The 22708-nt window shown below is 33.4% G+C and overlaps 2 protein-coding genes across 6 annotated transcripts; one reads left to right on the top strand and one right to left on the bottom strand.

The window, feature by feature from the left end:
- The first annotated feature begins 11561 nt into the window (after positions 1-11561).
- Positions 11562-20137, top strand: LOC129299398 (GTP-binding protein OBGC, chloroplastic-like). Of its 5 annotated transcripts, XM_054937874.1 has the most exons (10): positions 11562-12635; positions 13219-13492; positions 14374-14665; positions 14779-14938; positions 15856-15964; positions 16302-16448; positions 17134-17370; positions 17502-17605; positions 18843-18878; positions 19856-20137. In XM_054937874.1, exons 1-6 carry the CDS (start codon positions 11596-11598, stop codon positions 16395-16397), a joined length of 1971 nt encoding a protein of 656 aa, XP_054793849.1. In that variant the 5' UTR covers positions 11562-11595; the 3' UTR covers positions 16398-16448; positions 17134-17370; positions 17502-17605; positions 18843-18878; positions 19856-20137. The 5 variants fall into 5 exon arrangements, with proteins under 5 accessions (XP_054793849.1, XP_054793853.1, XP_054793851.1 ...); XM_054937878.1 differs by lacking the exons at positions 18843-18878; positions 19856-20137 and adding an exon at positions 17067-17095 and having other exon boundaries at positions 17187-17370; XM_054937876.1 differs by lacking the exons at positions 18843-18878; positions 19856-20137 and having other exon boundaries at positions 17187-17370.
- Positions 20138-20166: 29 nt separating this feature from the next.
- Positions 20167-21432, bottom strand: LOC129299400 (ethylene-responsive transcription factor ERF086-like). The gene has a single exon (XM_054937879.1). It carries the CDS (start codon positions 21381-21383, stop codon positions 20490-20492), a length of 894 nt encoding a protein of 297 aa, XP_054793854.1. The 5' UTR covers positions 21384-21432; the 3' UTR covers positions 20167-20489.
- Positions 21433-22708: the final 1276 nt, after the last annotated feature.

The following is a 22708-nucleotide window of genomic DNA, read 5'->3' as shown; positions in this document are numbered from 1 at the left end:
AAAGAGAAGTTAGAAATTTTACTTAATAGTACTAACTCTAAACTTGTATTAAAATTGAGATTAAGAATTATGTTATATTCTCTAATCTATTATTAGAGTTATTTTATTAGTTTCAATATTGAAACTAATATTTAAATAATATGTTATTGTAGATTGTGTTGTTAGTGAAGATTGTGGTGGGAGAGAAATTGTAAAGAATAATTTATTGAAAAAGTCACAAGGCAACCATGCTTTTAATTTGTGTTTAATGTTGCTTCATGTTAATTGGGTGATTATTGAGAAAATTATAAATTGTTGTTAAGAAATTACCTTGTTATGTTTATGAAAAAATTATGAAATTATGGATATGTATTTTGAAGTATTTTTGCCAAGCGGGATGCCATATTGTTATATGTTAAAAATGAGAAGATTGTAAAGATTGTAATATTATATAGTTGTACCATATTGTTATGAATTCGTTTGATTAGTGTGGGAGATGTTGGGAGACTTGTTGTTGTGTATTTATGTGCCACGTGGTACGCCCCTATTGGAGCTCAATAGGTGGCTTGTAAAGACTCGAGCTAATCTACCTTTGGTTGGGTAATTTAGCATCGAGTGAAGGCTACGACTCGAGGTTATGGAGGGAGATAAGGATGATTGTTTGTTATGTATTGTAATATTTATTATATTTTGTTAGAATTATATGACCGTTGTTTTCCCACTTAGCAAGCACACATTTAATTATTTGCATACACTATCATAAATTGGCATTGGTTATTGAGACTTTTGAATCTCATTATGTGGTTAACAATTTTCAGGAGAAGAGCACAAGTGGCGCGTGGAGGAGTTCCTGAGGCTTAGTGACATAAATCCACTGTCTCCTTTGGGTATTTAATTTATGATTTTTAATGTTTTATATTGCTAATACTAGGGCTTTGTTTATTGACAGTTAAATGAATGTAATGATGTAATCATGCCCTTCAAACTATTTCTATTTTTGGTACACTTTAGATGACTGTAACTTTAATCTCTGATTTATTTTGGATGGTTTGAAATGGCATGATTATGAGGCCAAATAATTGACTTGTTTACTTATATTTACTTACTTGCACTATGTGAATGTTAAGTTAATTTGTGTATTTTGAAACCCTAGATTGCGAATACACTAAATTATAAAATTTAAAGGTGACTAAAATATTAGTGCAAATAAGAAATGAGAGAAAAATGTTATTGGTGTTGGATTATTATTGAATTGGGCTCCACTTTTTGTTTTTGTGATCAATGAGTTGAGCATTAAAAATGTATTAGATATGTTATTAATAAAATATGGTGTATTACACAAGTCTGTTATATATTCTATTGAGTGTGATTTAAGGTGAAAATTAGGCTTTTAGTACTTGAAATGAAATTTAGGCACCCAAATTGTGTTTGAAATGTGAAAAAAAAGTGAGTTGAGAAAATGATGCCTCATTTTTTACTGAGAAAAAATTTAATTATGAAATCAGTGCTAGTAGCTAAAATTAGAAGAAAACTCTCTATAGACATCAAAATCGCCTTAATTAGACGTCGGATGGAGAAATAGGATGAGTTGAAAATTTGCCCACTTGCTATCACATGACAACAATAAAAAAATGTGCAATGTGTTGGGGTGCATAACGCCTGTGCTGCTGAAATATCTCCCTTACTAAACAAAATTAATTTCACAGACTAAAGTAAGCATAGGTTAAGCTCATTTTTAAATTACCAAGTTTGACTTTTACAAAAATGGGATCCCAAATTTTCATAATTTAAAATAAATCAAAACCATGTATTAAACTTGTAATCAAAGTAAAATAATGTTTCGAAAGCATGAGATATCTCAAATGAGTGAAACAACTCAAAAAAAATTGAAAAATAACAAATTCTAAAAAAAACAAGGCAAGCAGCTTTCCCTTTTTGTGCTACACGTCACGGCTCAAGTGCCATGCGCCTTAACGTATTGCACGCATCAGACATCAATTCTATTGTCATTTGATAACAACCTGGGGCAATTCCCCGATATGCCCTATTTTTTTATCAGGTGTCCAAATGAGGTACTCTAGGTATTTATGGAAAACTCTTCTCATAAACTAACTAATGGTACAAGTTAATTAGTTACACAAGAAAGTTGGACACTTAAACACATTTGCATATCTTAAGGATGTCTAAAACCCCACACACATGCCAAAAGCCATTCCTAACACTCGATCATATTCAATGGACTTAGAATTACTTGTACAACACACCACATGCACATATACTTAACAAATTTTCACTCCTCAACTTCTTTGATAACAAAAACAAAAGGGAAAAGTTTTAGCATTGCATAATATATAATTATTATCAACTTCTACAATATGATAATGATTACTACACTTGTACTAGTATTTTTGCCATATTAATTATTTAACAACTTACATATAATATTCTAGGGCCTAAAATATAATTTTCAAATTCTTTAACAATAATATAGTGTAAGTATAAATAAAATATATCCTAATTGAATATATTATCTACTATACAAAATAAAGTTAGGTAAGAGATTTTTACAGTAGGAATCCTAGATTCTTAAGCATTTGGAGTTTTTTTCCTCTCCATACCGAAATTAGAGCTTATAAAATATTAAAAGAGAGGGGTGAATCTAGTCAATCAGTAATTAAGATACATCTATCCTATGCAATTGTATATTAATTGATTTAAACATATAAAAGGAAAGTTAATCACTCAAAATAAGAGATCATTCATAATACAATTACAATTTCACATTGACTATGAATCTCATGTTTCTTATTTTAAAACACAGGGTACATTGCTGTAATACACTTAAACATGTGACAATGAGCTAACACATCAATTCAGTGCTCATTGCCACAACACCATCAATCTTGTGACAATGGCACATTCACTTATCACAACTTGCCACAAACTTAACTATGCAACACGTTGGATATACATATAAGCATGATCAATTTCACCTTATACTCTTCTTATATTTTTTGACTAAAACCGTAGGCTATAATATCAAATAAGGCTCCGTTCGTGTGACTGAACTATCCAAACTCATCAATTGTGAGGTGTGACTCGACCAAAAATTATAAAACTCGCTCTCAGACCACGATTTCCCCTACTCTCAAATCTCTATGGTGTCATATACTCTAAGTTAACCCTCTCAATAAACAGGTGGAGATAGTTAGGTTTTAGTCCCTCAACAAACTATAGAACATTTCCTTGAAAAATAGTAGGACAAGGCTAGGGCTTTGTGTACTAAAAGGCAGCCATAAGTACCATATGTGAAACATTTCCCTTACTAAATGTGATTAACATTCTAAATCTAAAGTAATCAAGGAAATAACTCAAGTAAGATTACTAAGTTTTGTAATTTATAAAAAGAAGATATCAAGTTTTTGTGGTTTAAAATAAGTCAAAATCATTCATTAAATTGTTAATCAGAGTAAAATAATGTTATAGAAGCATGAGATATCTTAGAGGATTGAAATGATTTTAAAAACAGTTGAAAAATATCATAGTTTAAAAATAAAGAAGTGCACTATGGCTTATGTATTATACGTTGTGGCTCCTCACTCTTTATGCCATGCGTCGTAGCACAGGCAAAATACACCGTAGCATGTTGCACAATATTAGATAGCATTTTTACTATCATTTGATAACAATTCTGAGCAATATCAAGTATGCCCCATTTCTCCGTCTGACATCCAAATGAGATGATCTAGGTATCTACAGAAAGCTTTTTTCATAAACTAGCTAATGGCACTAGTTTTACTTTCAAATTAAGTTATACTAGGAAGTTAGATATCCAAATATATTTTTGCAATTATTCACAACTTTCACAACTAAAAAGGTGTCTAAAACCCCACACAAGTACCAAAAGCCATTTCTAGTACCCAGACCATGTTAATTGGACTTAAGACTACTTGTACAACACACCACATACACATATACATCATTATATCAAATTTTTACCCATCAACCCCTTTTATACCAAAAACAGAAGGGGAAGGTTTTGACATTACATTTCAATAACAGCATTTACAATTATAATCAATTGAGCATCCCTACATTTGTACTAGTATTTTGGCCCTATAATACACTTGAGCAATATACAAACAATAACCCAAGATTCAAAATGCATTCCAAAATCATAAACATCAAAAGTGCAAGTGTATGTAAAATTTAAATCTAATTGGCAATATATCAATTATTACACAAAGATAAATAAGGTCAAGAGGCTATAAAATATTGAAAGAAAGGGGTGAGTCTAGCCATTCAATAACCAAGGTACACCTAGCATATGTAATTATATATCAATTGAACAACTACACATAATTGCAATTGATTTTCTCAAAACATAAGTATTATCACATGTAACACAAAATTCCTCATTTAACTCATTTTCATAATTTTCATCTCAAATTATATGATACATTGTCACAAGACACACATATTGTGATAATGACCTAACTTATTATTACAACTTGCCAAAAACTTAAACAATCATGTGACACATCATATAAACACATATGCATGATCAAATCATCCTTATATCCTTTTTATTTCCTCTAACTAAAATCGTGGGCTGTAATATCAAATAGGGCTCCGTCTGTCTGACTAGACTACCCAAGCTCACCAATTGTGAGGTGTGACTAGGTCAAAAATTACAGGATTCACTCTCAAACTATAGTTTCTCCCACTCTCGAATCTTTAGAGTGTCGTATACCCTAAGCTAACCTCCTCGATAAATAGGTGCAAATAGCTAGGTTCTAGTCTCTCAACAAACTATGAGACATTTCCTTAACAAACAGTGGGACAAGGCTATGCCTTTATACATCAAAAGGTAGTCGTATATACCATATAGATTTTAACTACTACTCTCTCCAGGTGAACTCTTGCTAATTGATCTCGCAATGTATGATGCTCATTCATTTCACCATTTTCATTATTTCAATATTAACACGTTATTACAATAGTACGCTACCTAAGTGAGTATCAATCTCATTTTCGCATATATCATACATATTTACCATTTCCAATCTCAACACAATTATGTTTAGCCCATTATACTTAATCACAAATCAAACTTATCATACCAATGATCAACTACTCATTCCAATACCACATTGTAATTTGAAATTCATTTCAAATTAATCTTTGCATTTCTATTTAATTAAAGCAAATATACTAACTCATATTTTTCAGCATGTTTACACATTCACAAATCATAATTTTACATGCAAATAAACATATTTCACATTAAAATACAATTAATAAACAACTACCAAAAATAGGGTTATCTCGATTACATTAAACCTTTGAAAGGTCAAAGGTTTACCCCTTAATAATTAGCTTCTAAACTTGCTTCCCAAGCCAAATGTGGTGCTAAGTTGATTAATCTATAATTAATCAAGTCTAACCTCAATTAATATTGCTACAATACACTTTTAACTCTCATTTTCTATGTCTAAAATACCTAATGCTCATATTTCTCACATATAGGCCTACTCATTAGGTTTATTGACTTCCTTTAGCTCTCAATAGCTTTATTAAACTCTCAACCTATCATTAATGGTTCTCAACAAACTCTACTCCCTTATTTATTCTAAATTTTCGAGCATTAACGCCCTCTTAACTACTAAAACTTGTAAACTTATAAATTTTAGGTTTAAATACCTTAAAAAACTTTCATTAACTATATTTAAGTCAATGGGTTTGGATCCATAACTTAATGGTCCTAAAATCACTTTCTCCATTCAAACCTTAACTCAAATCTTTAAGAAAATGGAAGAAATATGGAGATTATGGCTTGAGGAGTTTATCTCAAGTGATTGGAAGCTTCAAACCCTCTCAAATCCTTCCCAAGATTGTGCCTTAGCAGAGCTCTCTTTGTTCTCCTTGTTCTTATTTTCTTTCCCTTTATTTTTTGGCTCTAATTTGCATCTTATTTCTGCAAAATGTATACCCGCGACATGTGGTACAGAGGATATTGCTTATGTGTTTTTGTTCTATATGCTGTGGCACACCACGCTTGTGCCATGACATGTGGTACAAAGACTTTTCTACTTGTTTTTCTTCATTTTTTGATACCCAAGGGACTTAATTTCACTTTAGACTCAATTTATACCTGAAATCTCAACTAAAAACACTTAGTCTCCTCTAACCACACACCACATAAATCTTACTTAATTATCTTTAATTAAGATTATTATTATTATTAGGGGGTGAATTTTTAGGATGTTACAATATGGATTTTATCTACTCCTCTCTTTAGGCAAACTCCCACAAAGTGATCATGCAATGTACAATACTCACTTATTTTATAATTTCATTTACTTAATAAGAATACATTGGGCTCAAGCTATGACACTACCCAAGTGAGCACCAATGTCATATTCACAAGCATTCTCTTTTTAATTCTAAGTTTCATAACACATTTTAATTTTCATTTAGCCACACATATAACATTCACATATTACACAAGCATACTAACATCACATCATCTATCATAAAGTTCTTATTTCAATACACATTTATAGTTTGAAAATTCATTTTGAATTCAACTCTACCTTTATGTAAGATCATGATTAATATTCAAATATATGGTTTATAGCATGCTTTCATATTCACAAATTCAATGATACATACAAATAAATTCATTTTCACATTAAAACTCAATTAACAAACAACTATCCAAAATAGAGTTCCTCCAATTACCTCAAATTTTTTAGAAGTCAAAGGTTTACCCCTCAGTATATGCTTTTGAGCTGGTTTTCCAAGCCAAATATGGTGCTCAAATGATTAATTTAGTTCAAACTCAATTAATGTTATAGAAAATACATTTTCAACTCTCACATTTTCATATTTGAAGTACCCAATGCCTTTACTTCTCACATTTAGGCTCAACCTAATAGGCTCATTAAACTCTCACATTGTTATTAATGGCTCAACAACCTCCATAATTTTGGATTTAATGCTCATTTTCGGACATTAATGGTTCCTAACTACCATTAATATCTTAACTCTAAATTTCTAAATTTAAATACTTAAAACAACTCACATTAATTCTATTTGAATCAATGGATTCAAACCCATAGCTTATATAGATTGAAAATGACCTCCCATTATCAAATCCTAACTAACAACTTCAAGAAATGGGTAGGGAAGAAGAAGAAGAAGAAGTTAAAAAACTTACTCTTAGAGTTTGATAGCTTTTAAATGGCTCAAACCTTCTCAAAGTCAAAGCCCTAGCAGAGCAAAGGCAAGCTCCTTCATTTTCTCCTTCTTTCTTTTCTAATTTTTCTATTTGTTCATGTCTTATTTCTACAAAATGTGTATTGCGCACCACAACACCTATCCCTATACGCTGCAACATGTGGTACAAAGAAGGCTATTTTGTGTTCTGATGGCCCACGGGTTGCAGCATGTGGCACAGAGCTATTTCTCCTTATTTTTTTCACTTTTTCACGTGCGAGTAGCTCAACTCCACTCCAAATTCAATCCTTGGGTTGAAAATACAACTCAAAACAGTCATTAGCTTGCTCTATAACCACATACCATACAAATTTACTAAATTACCCTCATTTACTATCTAATTTAGGGTTAAATTTTCTTGAATGTTACAGTCATAGCATATGGCACAGAGGCAAACGTGCCGCGATGTATGTGAAATAATTAGTAATGTGCCTCTATTTTTCGATACACTATTTTATTGTTTTCAACTATTTTACAAATGTTGGACCTGTTAAAGATCACAAGCTTCCGCGTACACTTTCTACTCTGATTTTTGAATTAATGAAGATATGTTAAAGTGTTTTAAATTTTAAAAACTTGGGATCCTATTTTATAAAACTTACAAACTTGGTAATTCTTTTGGGTTAGTCTTTCGATTACCTTGATGTTGGAGCTAAGTGAAGATTAGTAAGGGAGACTTTACACAAGATACTCTACACATAAATCACAATGCATCATTAAGTCATCATCTACATGATCAAATGCAACTTTCTTATACTACTCCTTTTATTATCTAACTGAATCCATGGGCTACTAACTTATATAAGTCTAACCTATGTGACTGAGCTAGTCCTGCTCTCCAATTATAAAAGGGTTACTTGGCTAAAAGTTCTCATACTCACTCTCAAACTATAGATTCTCCTTACTCAAATTTCAAAGTATCATAAGTACCTGACCTATTCTATCCCCTCTAGGAATCAATAATACTGAGTATCATACCCCACCCATGCCATACCTATAGGTTATTGGCAATACTAAACACATTTAGTAATCAAATATGCTAGCCATTGTTCGCAAACTTAATGGAGGCCACACCACATGGATTTTATAATCATACCGTCTACTAATACTAGGGTGAATTCTCACCCATCCATAATCATGCAAGTCCATTAACATATGCATAAGCATACCTAAATCCATAAGTCAATATGTCAACTATTTACAACTCATGAACTTACATGTATATAATCATTACATAATTCATCATATACAATTTAATCTACTAATTATCATGACTATAAAATTAATCCATAAACATATCATGCTCAACAAATCCTTAATCTTATGACCATAAGGCACATATTCTCACCAAGTATAACCTTTACACTGATAGACAATTTCACATCTCATGTAACTGGTAAGGCAACAAAAATCATACTTGTGATTCCAACATCGTACCATATCCCTAATTTTAGCATAAGAATGCATTTTACAAACATAATAATATATCAAAAGTGAAATTCTTGGTTACCTCCACTCTTAGCTTACCACCTAAGAGTCAAATTTAGATTTTTCAAGGGAGCTTCTTGGAGCACAAGCTTTAAGCATAATTAGTCTACAGTAATAATTCAAAAATATTATTAATGATTAATCTTTGTTAGTTTAACTTTAATCATGATTAAGGCCTAATACTCTCATTAAATATGACTAAGCCTTATTAATTCCAACACACATTTCCATATATTTATTCAACTACCATTAAGCTTAAAGAACACGGGTAACAAACCTTTTTGGTTTAAACATACTTACTTAGTTTTAGGGTTAAGCTTAAACCCCTCTTTAATGGTATTAAAAGTTGTCAACTAGTCAAAACTCATGATAAGACACTAAAGTAACTCTCATTAGACTTTAATGATGCCATTACAATGCCTGGAACTTAACCTAAGGTTAGGACCTTTCTCTCACACCAAGAAAACTACCATGAAAAGGGGTAGAAAGAGATTAGTAAGAGAGCTTACATAAGGGCTTAGCAACCTAAAGAGGCCTCCAAAACTTGAGCACGACAAAATATAGTAGATCTCCCTACGCTCCCCTCTCAATTACACTCCAAAAATCTCATTCTGTTTTCTGTCTGAATGAAGTTTTATAAAGTTTAAATTTGATGTGATGGATGATACATTTCGAGAACCCTAACTTAAACATGCTCATCATAATCATTATTACACTTATATCATCATTATTTAACCTCACAACCTTAAATCCTTATCAAAATCTTCTAACAAAGCCTAAAATTTTGAATTTAAGCTACCTATTATCATAAAACACCATCATCACAACCTAAACTATACTTATTTATCCTCAAAACAACCTTATAATTCAAATCCAATGGCTGGCTATCCCTAAAAATGAAAACTCTAACTCATAACTCAACATAAACTAGCATAATGGGAGGTTTAAATGGTATAAGAGTGATTAAGGGTGTTACTTTAAGTGATTTTGAGCTAAAAAACATGCATTAAGGTTGCCATCCTCAAAACCCTAGCATAGCTATGAAAAATGGCACTCAAACGTCACCAAATCTCTCTTCTCTATTTATGTTTTGAACATAAACACTTATCAAAAATTTGCATCACTTGTCATGGCAGATGGTGTAAAGTGCCACACTTCACTTAGCTCATAATATTAGGCTAAACCTAGTCCAATACCAATTTTAGACCCCAACTAACTCTCATAACCTCAAACACAAATCAATTCCTTAATTAAACCTAAAAAATATATTTCTAATTTAAATCCTCAACAAATCCCTAATTTTCACAATTGAATCCTTAAATTAAAATTACAATGTTACGGAAAGTCTTCTATGCCAAAGTTGTTGCTTAATACATGATGTAGAGAAAGCCTCGTCCTTGATGAAGAATAATTCCATGTAGACAAGTGGTGGTTGTTGATCGATCTAGAAGGTGTGTCATTGCTAGTGATAGGGGTGGTCATTACCTAACGCTGTAGTGGCTAAGGGTAGATAATGGTGGCTAGTAAGTGAGGGGGTGATGATGGAAGAGGTAAGGGAGATGATGATGGGTGCAAAAGTAGGCATAAAAAATAATTTCATAAAATCCAACCAATTCCATAGCTAACTTAATGGAATTTGATTTTGGCTTTTTTATTTAAACTAGGATTCTTAGAAATTATGATTAAAGTATGGCAAACACTTCACCAGGATTCCTATACTAATTCAATTTGCAACTTTGGAATTCTTTAGTAAAACATAGCCTGGGTGTATCAAAAGGGAAATAAAGTTGTGGTGGAAGTGTCATTTGATCCCACCCTCGTTAATGACAAATCTATGTATGGTTGCCCCAACGTTTGTGTTTGGTGGTGTTGGCTATGATTTAGATTCAATATATCTTTTTTCTTTGCCCTTAACAAGAATAACAATCATGTTCCTCTTATATGAATAGAGCTAAGTAATATGTTAAAGCCATGGAATATAAAAAATGCATCGATAGGGGAGTATTTTGCCTTAGAAGGCAAGATTTGCACAAGCAATGGTGGATGAAATGGAAGTAAGCATATCGGCTTGAGTAACATAAATCAGTGAGAATCTAATGCCCTAAAAATTTAAAGGTTCCTCTACAAGGTTTATTCATGAAAGGCAAGTCAGGGCAATGCGTAGTTGATGGATAATGGGTAAATATTCCTATACTAATTCTAGTCTCTTTATCATCTCTATTTTTATTCTTATTGATTTGCTTGCTAAAAGAAGCATTAATCTTTAGTTCCTTGTAATATTCTCATTAGATCTGTAAAAATATTGGGCAAGAAACCTAATTTTCTACCAATATCTAATGTCCTAATATTTATTAGGAAGAATGACATTTAAGGCCTTTTCAATAGAATTTATCTTAATAAAGACCCGTAAGTTTTGTGTCGAATATTATCTTATAAAAACACTTATATATTGTTAAAAGTTAAACCCTAAATCTTAAATTTTAATAAAAATTATATAAGTTAAGATTCAACTTTTAATATAATATATATATATATATATATTTTATGAGATAATAATCAATGCATAACTGATTAGTCATTATTATGATAAATTTCTTCCAGGCAGCCTTAAATGTCATTTTCTCTATTTACTATCCATCCCATCATCACAAACGGTAGATGCTAAATAAGCAGACGACACATCTAGTTTCAGTTGGGCCCCACCGCAAAAGCCACTTGGGTTAACGACATGACACGTGGCGCCTTATCCAGTTGAACTTTTGCCGCTATTTTACCTGCTTCGTGTGTTTTCCGTTGAGTGTTTTCTTCGCGAGCGGCGTTGTAGTGCTTGTCCACTGTGGCAGAGAAATGGCTTCTTCGACGTCCGTGTGGTTCTCCTCCAAAGCACTGGCTCGACCTAATGCTCAGAATGCTCGCAGAAGCACTAACAAAAAACATTTCCGAAACCCTAACCTTAACCCTAAATTTAAAAAGCATATCGGCAGATACAGACCGCCGCCTGAGCCGGTGGTGCTGTCTGGCGGCGAAGCCACCACCTATACTCGTCTGCCTCCTAAGGATGACTACGAATTCTCCGCTCCTTCATTGGAAGTTAAGCTTTCTGAGTCAAGCCCTGCAACATTTGAGGAAGAAGCTGATGAGTTGCTGGACGAAGAGGAAGGAGATGAACTCATTGATGAAGAAGTTATTCGTGGTAATTTGGGAGGAAATTTCGAAGTCAATAATGATTCTGAGCACGAATATGTTGATGAAGAGGAACTACATGATGCTGGTGATGAAAAGTTGGGCGTTATGGATAGCACAACAGCGGGCATTTCTAGCGATGACCATGGGGCTGATTTCTCGGAGTTTCAAAATGGTGACTACTTCGCTTTATCCGACGATGGCAAGGACATTTTTGAGGGGGGAGTTATAAAGGAGAAGGGCGTGCCGGCTGTCATGCGATGTTTCGACCGAGCCAAAATATATGTGAAGGGAGGGGATGGCGGAAATGGAGTGGTAGCCTTCCGTCGCGAGAAGTACGTGCCGCTGGGTGGCCCTTCGGGTGGCGATGGAGGGAGAGGAGGAAATGTCTATATTGAAGTTGATGGGTCTATGAATTCACTTTTGCCGTTTCGGAATAGCGTGCATTTTCGGGCGGGGAGGGGAGGTCATGGACAGGGAAGGATGCAAAATGGGGCTAAAGGAGAAGATGTGGTAGTGAAGGTGGCTCCAGGAACAGTGATTAGAGAAGCAGGAAAAGATGAAGTGGTGTTGGAGGTGCTATATCCAGGGCAGAGAGCATTATTATTGCCAGGTGGCAGAGGTGGGAGAGGAAATGCGTCGTTTAAGTCCGGGACAAATAAGGTACCCAGGATTGCTGAGAATGGCGAGGAAGGTCCAGAGAAGTGAGTTCTCCTCCAGCCTACATTGTGTTTTCTTGCCCTCTGCTGTTTTGGCTCTCATTAAACTGTGTCTTATCTGATAGTCGTTGTCTGCATTCTGCTTCTGTTAATTCTGTTAGTGTGACTGTTTGGATCAAGCAAATGTTAGTCCATCAATTGCAGGCAAAATTAGAAGTCCTTCAATTGGGAAATATGCAATATGATTTGTGAACATATATACTTAAGGTTATATCTAAAATTGCTGCAAAAGAGAGTGTTGTCATTTATTTGGATGGAGTGAGAGACTTATATGTGGTGTGGGTGAGTTGGCTAGATTCACGTTAACGGTTCTCTTATGGCTATGGAGACTGGCTACTATCTTCCTGGTTCTTTTCACAAATCTTTGTATATGGAAAGGAGGCTTGACTTCATTCAAAAGTATTGTTGTTTGCGTCTGAAATGAAAATGTGTATATTTATGCTACAAAAAAATGTGTATAGTTGTCGGTGCTTGTTGTAATGATAACATGTATTTCTTTTTTTTCCTGCATCTCAACCCATGCCTAGATTCGTTAAGAATAATGGTTTTTTATTTTATTTTGGGTCAGATGGTTTGAATTAGAGCTGAAGCTGGTTGCAGATGTTGGTATAGTTGGTGTTCCAAATGCAGGGAAAAGTACACTTTTGAGTGTGATCAGTGCTGCAAAGCCAACTGTGGCAAATTACCCCTTTACAACACTGCTTCCTAATCTGGGCGTTGTTTCCTTTGACTATGATTCAACAATGGTTGTGGCAGACCTTCCCGGTCTACTTGAAGGAGCACACCGAGGTTTTGGATTAGGTCATGAGTTTCTAAGACACACTGAAAGGTGTTCTGCTCTGGTAAGCACGTGTGGTCATGATTACATGCGTGTTTCTTCTGCTTCTTGTGGTTCAACTGACATACCAGTCTTAAAGTATGCATATTTGGGTGGAACTATGTCCACCAATAGACAACCTGCATCCTTTCTCCCTTGAAACTGATGAATTGTAAAAATTTTCTGTTTTTTCTTTATGACACTTGTGAGATTGGTCTCTGCAGAATTTTCTTTTCTTAATGATACTTAATTGCTAAGACTGGGGCACTTCCAAGGATTTTATCAATGAGCTACAATAAATTGCATATTTGCTGTTCTTCCAAGGTTCGGTTGATCAATAGGTTAACTATTATGAAACCATGACAAGCTATGTAGAGTATTATTTATGATGGTTTTTCCTATATGAACTTTCGTCATTGGTGCTTGATAAGCCTATGTAGACTATTAAGCATTTCTAAAAGGATCCCACTTAAAGAAATCTAAGGTGTCCTTTAGGCATCGACATGGTATGAAGTTTTCCTTTTGGAAACACATACCAATACCTGATCACTTTTAAGATTAGATCATATGTTGGATATATATTTCCAAGTAACCATTAGCCAGCTTGAATGAATCCAGCCACATGGTCCAAAACGCATAAACCAAGTTAGTGATAATAGGTAATTTAAACCTTGTATTCCCGATGACACTCACTTACCCTTCCAAAATGAGACTTTAAGTTGTTATATTGATTTGTTTCCAAACTTAAAAATCAAAATGGTAAATGTTGAAATGAATTTTTTTCTTCCGTACTTTTGTCTTTCAAATTCTGACATATTTGGTATATTTCGGCTTCTTTTTCACATTTGCCCTTCTTTCTTCCATTCTATTTTCATTGCTTACCAATAAGCCTCTATTGTATTCTAGGTGCATGTTGTTGACGGCTCATCACTTCAGCCTGATCTAGAGTTTGATGCAGTTCGTCTAGAACTAGAACTATTCAGTCCGGAACTTGCTGAGAAACCTTATGTAGTTGCCTATAACAAAATGGATATTCCAGAAGCATGTGAGAAGTGGCCGTCCTTTAGGGAAAAACTACAATCTCGTGGTATCATACCTTTTGCCATGAGTTCTGTGAAAAGGGAAGGTACTCATGAAGTTATCTGTGCTGCTTATGAGCTTTTAAGCAGAAGTAAAGAGGCCAAGGAGGAATACCAAGGTTTGAATTTTATTCACTTTTATTCTAAAGATTCTTTTCCTATCTTCAGTTAATACCAGTTACTTAACTCGCCACACATATTCATGCATGTGAATAATTTCTATCTGTTTCAGATGGAAGAGATATAGTTAACTTAAACCACGTAGCCCAAGAAGTAGAAAAACGGCGAAGGGCACCCATTGGTGATTTTGAGGTTTTTCATGACAGCAGTACAAATATTTGGCATGTGGTTGGATCTGGATTGCAACGTTTTTCGCAGATGACAAATTGGCGGTAGGTTAAAGAGTATTCTATGTGAACAGCAGTGCAATTGGCTATTGTGACTAGCCTTCATTCTCCAATGTCTTATACTTCTTAAACATAATATAATTGTTAAGGTGTAACTTCTAATCTCATTAATGAAGTGTAGAAAAATATGTCTAAATTTATTATATATGTGTTCTCAAAACTGTATGACATGTGATTAAGCTGAAACATTATTACCCCACCCTTCCCTGGAGCTTCTTGCATGGATTTTCAAAGTCTTCAATTAATATGTCGTAAACAATAAGATTCAGGATCATAGGATCTGTGTTATGAAAATGTGAGGATGAGCTAGCATTTTTGATAGAGTATTATCATTCCCTGCACTTGTATTCTCTGTATGGCAATTTAATCCCCAAAGTGGAGGTAATGTTATTTTTCAATGTGAATTGAACCTTACTTATATGTGCTTTGGATGCGTCCCCTGTTTTCTTTTTCCTTAAAAATGACTTTTTTTTTTAAATGATGATGGTTATTGTTGTTATTGCTGTTGCTATTTTGCCAGAAATATCTTTTCTCCACTGAGAAACTCCATTTTGCAGAGAGCAAATAGAAAATGTCTGACACTATGTTTGAAAATAAATAAGAAAAATATTAACAAGTTATAGTTGCCATTACAAAGAGTGCATTTAAGTTGAAATGATACATAAAATTGCCTAAATGTTTTTGTTCTACATATTAAACATCGGTTGAATGTTTGCATATGTGCTTAATATCGTGAGTTGTGACAATATGAAGAAAGGAAACTCCACCAACTCTCTCATAGTTGATATTGTGAGTTGTGCATAGACAAACATTTATTACAAAATGTAATGTTCCTGAAATTCTAGTTCCTGTCCAGGGCTAACGGCTAACCTCATGATAACCGCCAAATGCATGTTTGACAGGTATATTGACTCAGAGAGAAGATTTCAACATGTCCTTGAGGCTTGTGGTGTGTACAAATCTCTCATGAAACATGGTGTAAGGGAAGGGGACACAGTGATTATTGGGGAGGTGTGTCCTTTGTTTCTCATCCTCTTTTTTGTATTGTAATTCTTACTAGCACAACCATCAAATGCATCAACATATTGTTTTTGTACTAACTGAAATTTAGTCATCATGGGTTGCTTTTTTATTCACAATGATTTCTTGGACGGAAGAACAGTTTCAGCGCCCATCATTTTATGTTCCCACAACTAACTTGGAAGCAATTTGTTCAAGGCAATAAAATGTTGCAGTTTTGTTTTCCCAAAAAACAAAAAAAATTGTAGTTTAAATTTTTTGTAGCTCTTGGAAAATATTTTGCATACTGGATACCAATGACCATGTGATTCTTTATGCTATTTGTCAGATTGAGATGGTTTGGCATGATTCTGATGGCAAGTCTAGCATATCAAGAATGAAGAGAAGACCCACAGACTCAGCTAAATGGGCCGAATGGAAGTAGTTCTGCTCTATTTGATGCTGCTTGAACAAGTGTACTGCAACTTTATAGCAGGTATGGATAACCATTATCTCATCATCGTTCTTGTATATCATCATGCAACTTGGTTATACTGTAATTTAGCATTCTAGTTACCCTGGTTCCTCTTGTTATTGAGGGGATAATATCTTTTCTGCTACATTTGTACATAACCAAAAATCCACCCATGTCTTGCATGAAAAGATGTGTTTGTAACAACATTATTTAGTTGGACCCACTAATTTAAAAAAAAAAAATGTTATGCTGCAAATCTTGTGGCCTAATACAAATAAAATATTTACAAGTCAAATAGATCGCATTGTCTTCTTACACAATTTATAATATATAATTGTATAGATATAGATTGACGCAGTAAAAGGCAAATGGACGGGTGGCAGCCTTTTCCTTGCTTCTGTGTCCCGTATTAATTTAACTTGGCGTCTCATCAATGCCCCCTTTTTTTAACTCAAAACTCAAGTACTGCATTTAGGTGTAAGGTGTAAGGTTCAGTAAAAACATGGTAGTTTTATGTTTTTCATAGCTTGATACGTGATGGGGTAGTCTAAAAATGTTTCTCCACGTGTCATGTGTTTATAGAGAATCTAATGGCAAACACTTCAGAAATTTTACCTCAGTTTGGTCCCTTTTTCTCAGGTGATAAAGCCAGATAATGTTTCTAGTTGGTAGGTTCTGCTAATTTAGGTCTTTATGGAATATTTAGATTGCCGATGGAGCAGGTATCATTGCGGCATGTTAATTGCTTGTGATCCGCAGTTTGTGCGGAGAGGCCTAGAAGCTATGGAAGATAATGAGATCATGGGAGATATCTGACTTATGAAGCAGAGCTTGATGGGCTGTTTGTCCCTTTGACCCAGCTTGACGCTTGGTTCAATCACCACTTCAAATGATTTATTGTTTAAAAGGAAGCTGACTTCTTTCTCAACAGCTCACTAGTGAGGTAGATGAGATACTATTGTATTTTGGATTAAATTGGTTGTAATTGATGATTTAATTTTTTGACTAGATACAGTGTGTCAAAGTCTGACATACACTGAAATAAATTACTATCACTCATTCATTTCCTGACAGCTGGAGCAAATGATTTGGTGAAACTAGGGTGAACCTTAAATATGAAGTTTCCCAAGAAGTCATCATAACAGTGACAAGACAGGATTGAGATGGAGCATTAGCACGTACTCTTCTAATCTTCTTTATAAATTATTTTTATTAATTTTATTAATATTAATATAAAAAAATATTTTTTTTAATCCTATTTATAAATTATTTTTATTAATTTCATCAATATCAATATAACAAAAATATAAAAAATAAAATTTAGTAAAATTATAAATATAATTCTTAAAAAGTAAATAAATTATATAATATTATTTTTTTGTTTTTCTCTTTCTTTTTAAAAGTAGTTTAGACATTTCACTTGAAATAAACCGTCACTGTCAATTTAATGATTTATAAAGTGAATCATTTCATCTTTCTAGAAGGTAACTAATAAAGTGGATCGCAACGAGTATAAAGAATAAAAATGTGTAAAATTTTAAATATATTTTTATATAATGAATTTAAAAAGTGATCTTATGTTATCTTTTCTCTCTCATGAAGGATAATTTTAAAAACAGTTTTCATATATTATTTAAAAAGTCACACCATGATTTATAAAATGAAACTAAATGAACTTTTTAAAATGTATTTTGTAAATTGAATCGAAGGGAGTATGTTTTATTCATTTAAGCATTGTAGAGTCCAATTGAGAATAGCTTTCTAAATGTGATTCTTTTCATCCATAAATTCCCAGCTCTTGACTTTGCTTAATGTAAATTGAATCATTTCTGCATGAGCCAATCATTATTTATTAAATTGCTATATATCTTAATAGTATTCTCATAGCTGTTTTGTTTTCTTGTGATGTTTCATTGCCCTGATGTTTTACTATGAGTGCTTTCTAGGGGTTCTGAGTATGGGGATTTCATTTTGTAAGTTGAATTGTTCTTGGAGTGTTCCCTGCGAAGTATTTAGCCAGGTTTTCACGGTAATGTCATCCATAAATCTGAGGCTAAAATATGTTTTATTTTTCAAATTAAATCACGGTTACAATCTTAATGCATGGATTTTAAAAAATATATATGTTCTATATGTTCACTGTCCTTAGGCCAACTTAGATTTTGCATTAAAATTGAAATGTTTGAGAAGTCACGGGATATTTGTAGTGTGAATCTTTTGGATGTGATATGTTGTTTCTGGTTCCAACTGCTACGATGTTATAGTGTTGTAGAGATCTGCAGACCTGCATTCTGCAGATTCGATTTCACTGTTGATAAAAGGAAAGAAAAATCGTGGCCTTTCTTTGCTCTACTTGCTCTCTACATACCCTTACGGTTTTCCTCGTTTTCATCTTCTCGATTGTACGGATGACAGGTGGGCCCTCACACATCCTGTTTGCTTCCATACTAGGTATGGACTGGACATCAATCTTACCTTCCCATTCCCCTTCCTATTCAATTTTTTCATTTTAACCGTTTTTATATCTTCATCCACACACATGCACCTATTATGTACACACACACACACATGAATTATGAGGAGGATGTTTATTTTATGAGTTATGAATAATATGATATTTTATAATAATTATTGTGCAGCTATTTTGAATCTAAGCAATTTATAACTAGAAAAAAATAAAAACAAAATATTGTAATAACGACCTATTCACTATAGTTTTGAAATGTTTAGATCAAGTCTTAATAATTTAATTTTTCATTTTTTATTATTTTAATATTAACTTTATAAAATATTAAGTCTGTTCAAATTTAATCAAGCAGTTGAGATCAAGAGTGAAAAAAGAAAAGGAAGTGCAGGGAATACTATCTCCTTATTCGTTGTTCTTTCACTGATATTGGTAACAAGACAAAAACAACTAGTGATAATTACACGAATCAAAAGGGTTTGGTTTCTCGTTGAAAACTATCAAAATCATTCCAAACCAAGAAATCAAGCACGCAAACTTTCTTCATTGTATAGTGCATATGATTTGAATTAAATCATATTATTTATAATTTTTAAATAGTATGATTTACTATGAATTTTATGTTATATATTTATTGATCCTCATTGTATGGATGTTGTTGGTTTGTCAAGATTTTTGTGAATATTAATTAAATCAAGAAATCTATTTAAATAAGTTATGAAGAAGTCTTATAATTTTCCTTTTTCATGCTTACACTGACATTACCTAACATTTGTTCAAAAGTTGCATATAAGTAAAAAAATCATAATCATCATCTTATTCCGTTCATTACTTAAACACCATACAACTATTTAGAGGCATCTCTTATTCTCTTGCATATCTGCATTTTTTTTTCTTTTACAGAAGTTATTTGATGACTAATACTTAAAAAAAATGAAACTAATGGCTAATTTGTTTATTGCAGACAGAAATATTGGTGTGAGCCAATACATGCGGTGCCTTTATTGTGTCCAAAAGTGAAGGCAAGCAGCCGAAAAGAAGGATCTATTATCTTTCTATCATGCTATCACTCAATAATTCTTAAAATATTTAATTAATTTGCATGTAATCAAACACAGGGTATGACTCACACAAATGAGTAATGACTTTGAATTGAGAGATCAAACTGCAGCTACTATGCTAGCCTTTTCTTTCTCAAAGTTTTCTAGATTTCAAGTTTACTAATGACACTAGATGAATCAAAAAGGCACGCTAGAATTAGACTCTCCCTGTTACAACCAAAAAGGTTCAAGTGCATGCAAGTACACATACGGGCAAAGCTAATAGCCAATGGCTTTACTAGATAAAATATGACAGTTAAAAATACTCCCATTTTCATGGTTCCAATATATATTCCTTGATTCTTTCAAGGATCTATTTTTGTACCACTTGAAAGTTTGATCTTATAATTCCAACTTCCATTTGATACTATACGATCATGACAAGAGGTAGTATATATCTCACTTTCAAGTAGTAATTAAACTGATACAACCGACAATTAGATCATATTGGCCAAAACAAGGGTTTATTCCAACATTAAGATGATCAACCAGAGCTGTTCAGAAGAGTGTGTAAGCCAAATCAACATCAAACGAAGGAAGTGATGGGGCATAGGTGGTTGATGAAGTAGTCGCAGCCTGGGAAATTATCCCACGGCTTGAACTGTCTGTATCTTCAACCTTTAATGGACTGTTAAATATAGCAGCAAGTTCACTGCAGCTCCAATCCCAGATTGTTTCTTGATCAAATTCATTTGGATAAGAGAAATCTCCAAAGCTTGAGGCCATGTTTGTCACAGATTCTTGAGATATCTTTTTGGCATTTGTGTCAGCAAGTGGAATTAAGGCACTATTGCTTTCTATGGAGTTCAGGCTGCTGCTTTCATTGGAAAAAGAAGATGAAGGTCTGAAACAGACATCAGGAACTATGCATTCCAGGTAACCTGATTTAGAATCACCATTGGAGAAGAAGAATAAGTTATCACCCACCTGAGCTGAAGAAGAATCACTTGCAGCATTAGTCCCAGCCTGGGAATAAGTTTCAGAAAGCTGAGGTGGACTGTTCTGATTGGTTGAGGGTTTCATCTGGGTAGTGTTAAAGAGTGACTGAAGCTGAACATCAAAGGGACAAAGAAGAGTCGTGTCAAAGGTTGTATTGTCAGTGTATACGAAGTTGGTTCTTGCTTGGCTTCCTTTCATGGACAAAGCAGCTCTGTCATAAGCCAAAGCAGCTTCTTGGGCAGTATCAAAAGTGCCAAGCCAGTGTCTTTCTTTAGTTGTGGGGTCCCTAATTTCTGCAGCATATCTTCCCCATGGTCTTCTTCTCACCCCCAGAAACCTTCCTGCTTCTCCTTGCTTTCTTCTTCCTCTTCTCTCACCCAAAGAAGATGGGTTGCTTTGAAGAAGAGACGAACCCATCTGGATTTTGTTTTCCGAGGCTCTAGAGCTGGGCATGGCTGCAAAAATGGCTGAGAAAAAGGTAATATAGGTTAGATAATGAAAGGGTAAGTCAAAAGAGTGTTGAAATCTGCAAGAGAACAGGATTGCAGAAGCAAGGAGCAACGTAGGTATGAGTATGGGCTGAAGAAGAAGAAGCTCTGTGAAGTCTTTATAAAGAGTATGTCAAGTAAGTACATTTTGCAGATGTCTTTCTGGGGAGATTTTTTTTTCCCCCCTTTTGAACAAAGTCTTTCTAGGGAGATTACTCTCCCGCTTTCCACCAACTTTTTGAGATTTGTATCTTTCTAATTTTTTTATCATAAATAAATTGATATTGAAAATTTTGCCAAAATTTAAAAATATATTTAATACATAATTTTTTATATAATTATCTAGCATATAATTTTGTTGAATTCGATTAAAATGTTATTAAGTCTGAATTAGGATAGTCTCCCTAACATGATTTTTTCTATTTAAACACTAAATCTTACTAATAATAACAGAATATCATCTCTGTCTGTGCTCATTAAAATAAATCTTTTCTTACTTGAAAACTAAATTGGGCCTACACTTTTCCTTTATGTTGTTAAGACATTACTTAGGAGAAAATAAATTATTAATCCTTATGCAGGCTCTCTTACACTTTTATCGCATGAATTAGCTTTTTTATTTTTTTATTTTTTATTTTTTATTTAAAGAGTCCCTTCCTACTATTCTTTCTACTTCCAATGACAGTCAAAAGAGTGATTTTGTTAATGGGAAGAGAAAAGCTATTAGAAACCACAATGAATAATTTACAAGAGACAGTGGCCAATTATTACAAGATTGAATCTTTGTGCATATCAGCTCACGTGTAAAGGACAGGTCAATTAACAAACTACCTGGAACTTGATTTGTTAAAACCCTATGCATAGGTTTCTGCACTAAGACAAGGCAATTATAGAAACAAAATATAAAAAAATAACACTCAATTTGACCCTATCTTTACTGTCTCAGCATAGTAAGAAAAGAAAAAGTTTTGATCTTCTGATGTGGTGGTTTGGCTGTCAAATGGATAGAACAGTGAAATTGGAACTGAGTCATACTCTTGAGCATCAAATGAAGTTTTGCCATTAATCTATTCAGAGTTTGTTATGAATCTTATATCAAAGAGTTTGATCCAAGAAATAGAACTTTTGTCTATGAACTACTCTTTTAAGACGATTTCTTTTTAGATTTATACCCATAACATTTGATAATTTTATTGAAATGTGGATGTAATGGAAAGTGTTATCTACAAAGTGTTTTAATCAGTAGAAGGTTGAATTGGGAAAAGAAAAATTATCAGGAAGTGAAGTATT

The sequence above is a fragment of the Prosopis cineraria genome, unplaced genomic scaffold (genome assembly GCF_029017545.1).
Source record: "Prosopis cineraria cultivar Desert tree isolate PC_DT_omini unplaced genomic scaffold, ASM2901754v1 PC1148, whole genome shotgun sequence".
NCBI lineage: Eukaryota > Viridiplantae > Streptophyta > Magnoliopsida > Fabales > Fabaceae > Prosopis > Prosopis cineraria.
This window is presented reverse-complemented; position numbering and strand designations above follow the sequence as displayed.

Coding starts and splice junctions, on each gene's coding strand:
- LOC129299398 (XM_054937874.1), top strand. CDS start 11,596: ATGGCTTCTTCGACGTCCGTGTGGTTCTCCTCCAAAGCACTGGCTCGA. Junction 13,493..14,373: donor CTGAAAGGTGTTCTGCTCTG/GTAAGCACGTGT, acceptor ATTGTATTCTAG/GTGCATGTTGTTGACGGCTC. Junction 15,965..16,301: donor ACACAGTGATTATTGGGGAG/GTGTGTCCTTTG, acceptor GCTATTTGTCAG/ATTGAGATGGTTTGGCATGA.
- LOC129299400 (XM_054937879.1), bottom strand. CDS start 21,383: ATGCCCAGCTCTAGAGCCTCGGAAAACAAAATCCAGATGGGTTCGTCT.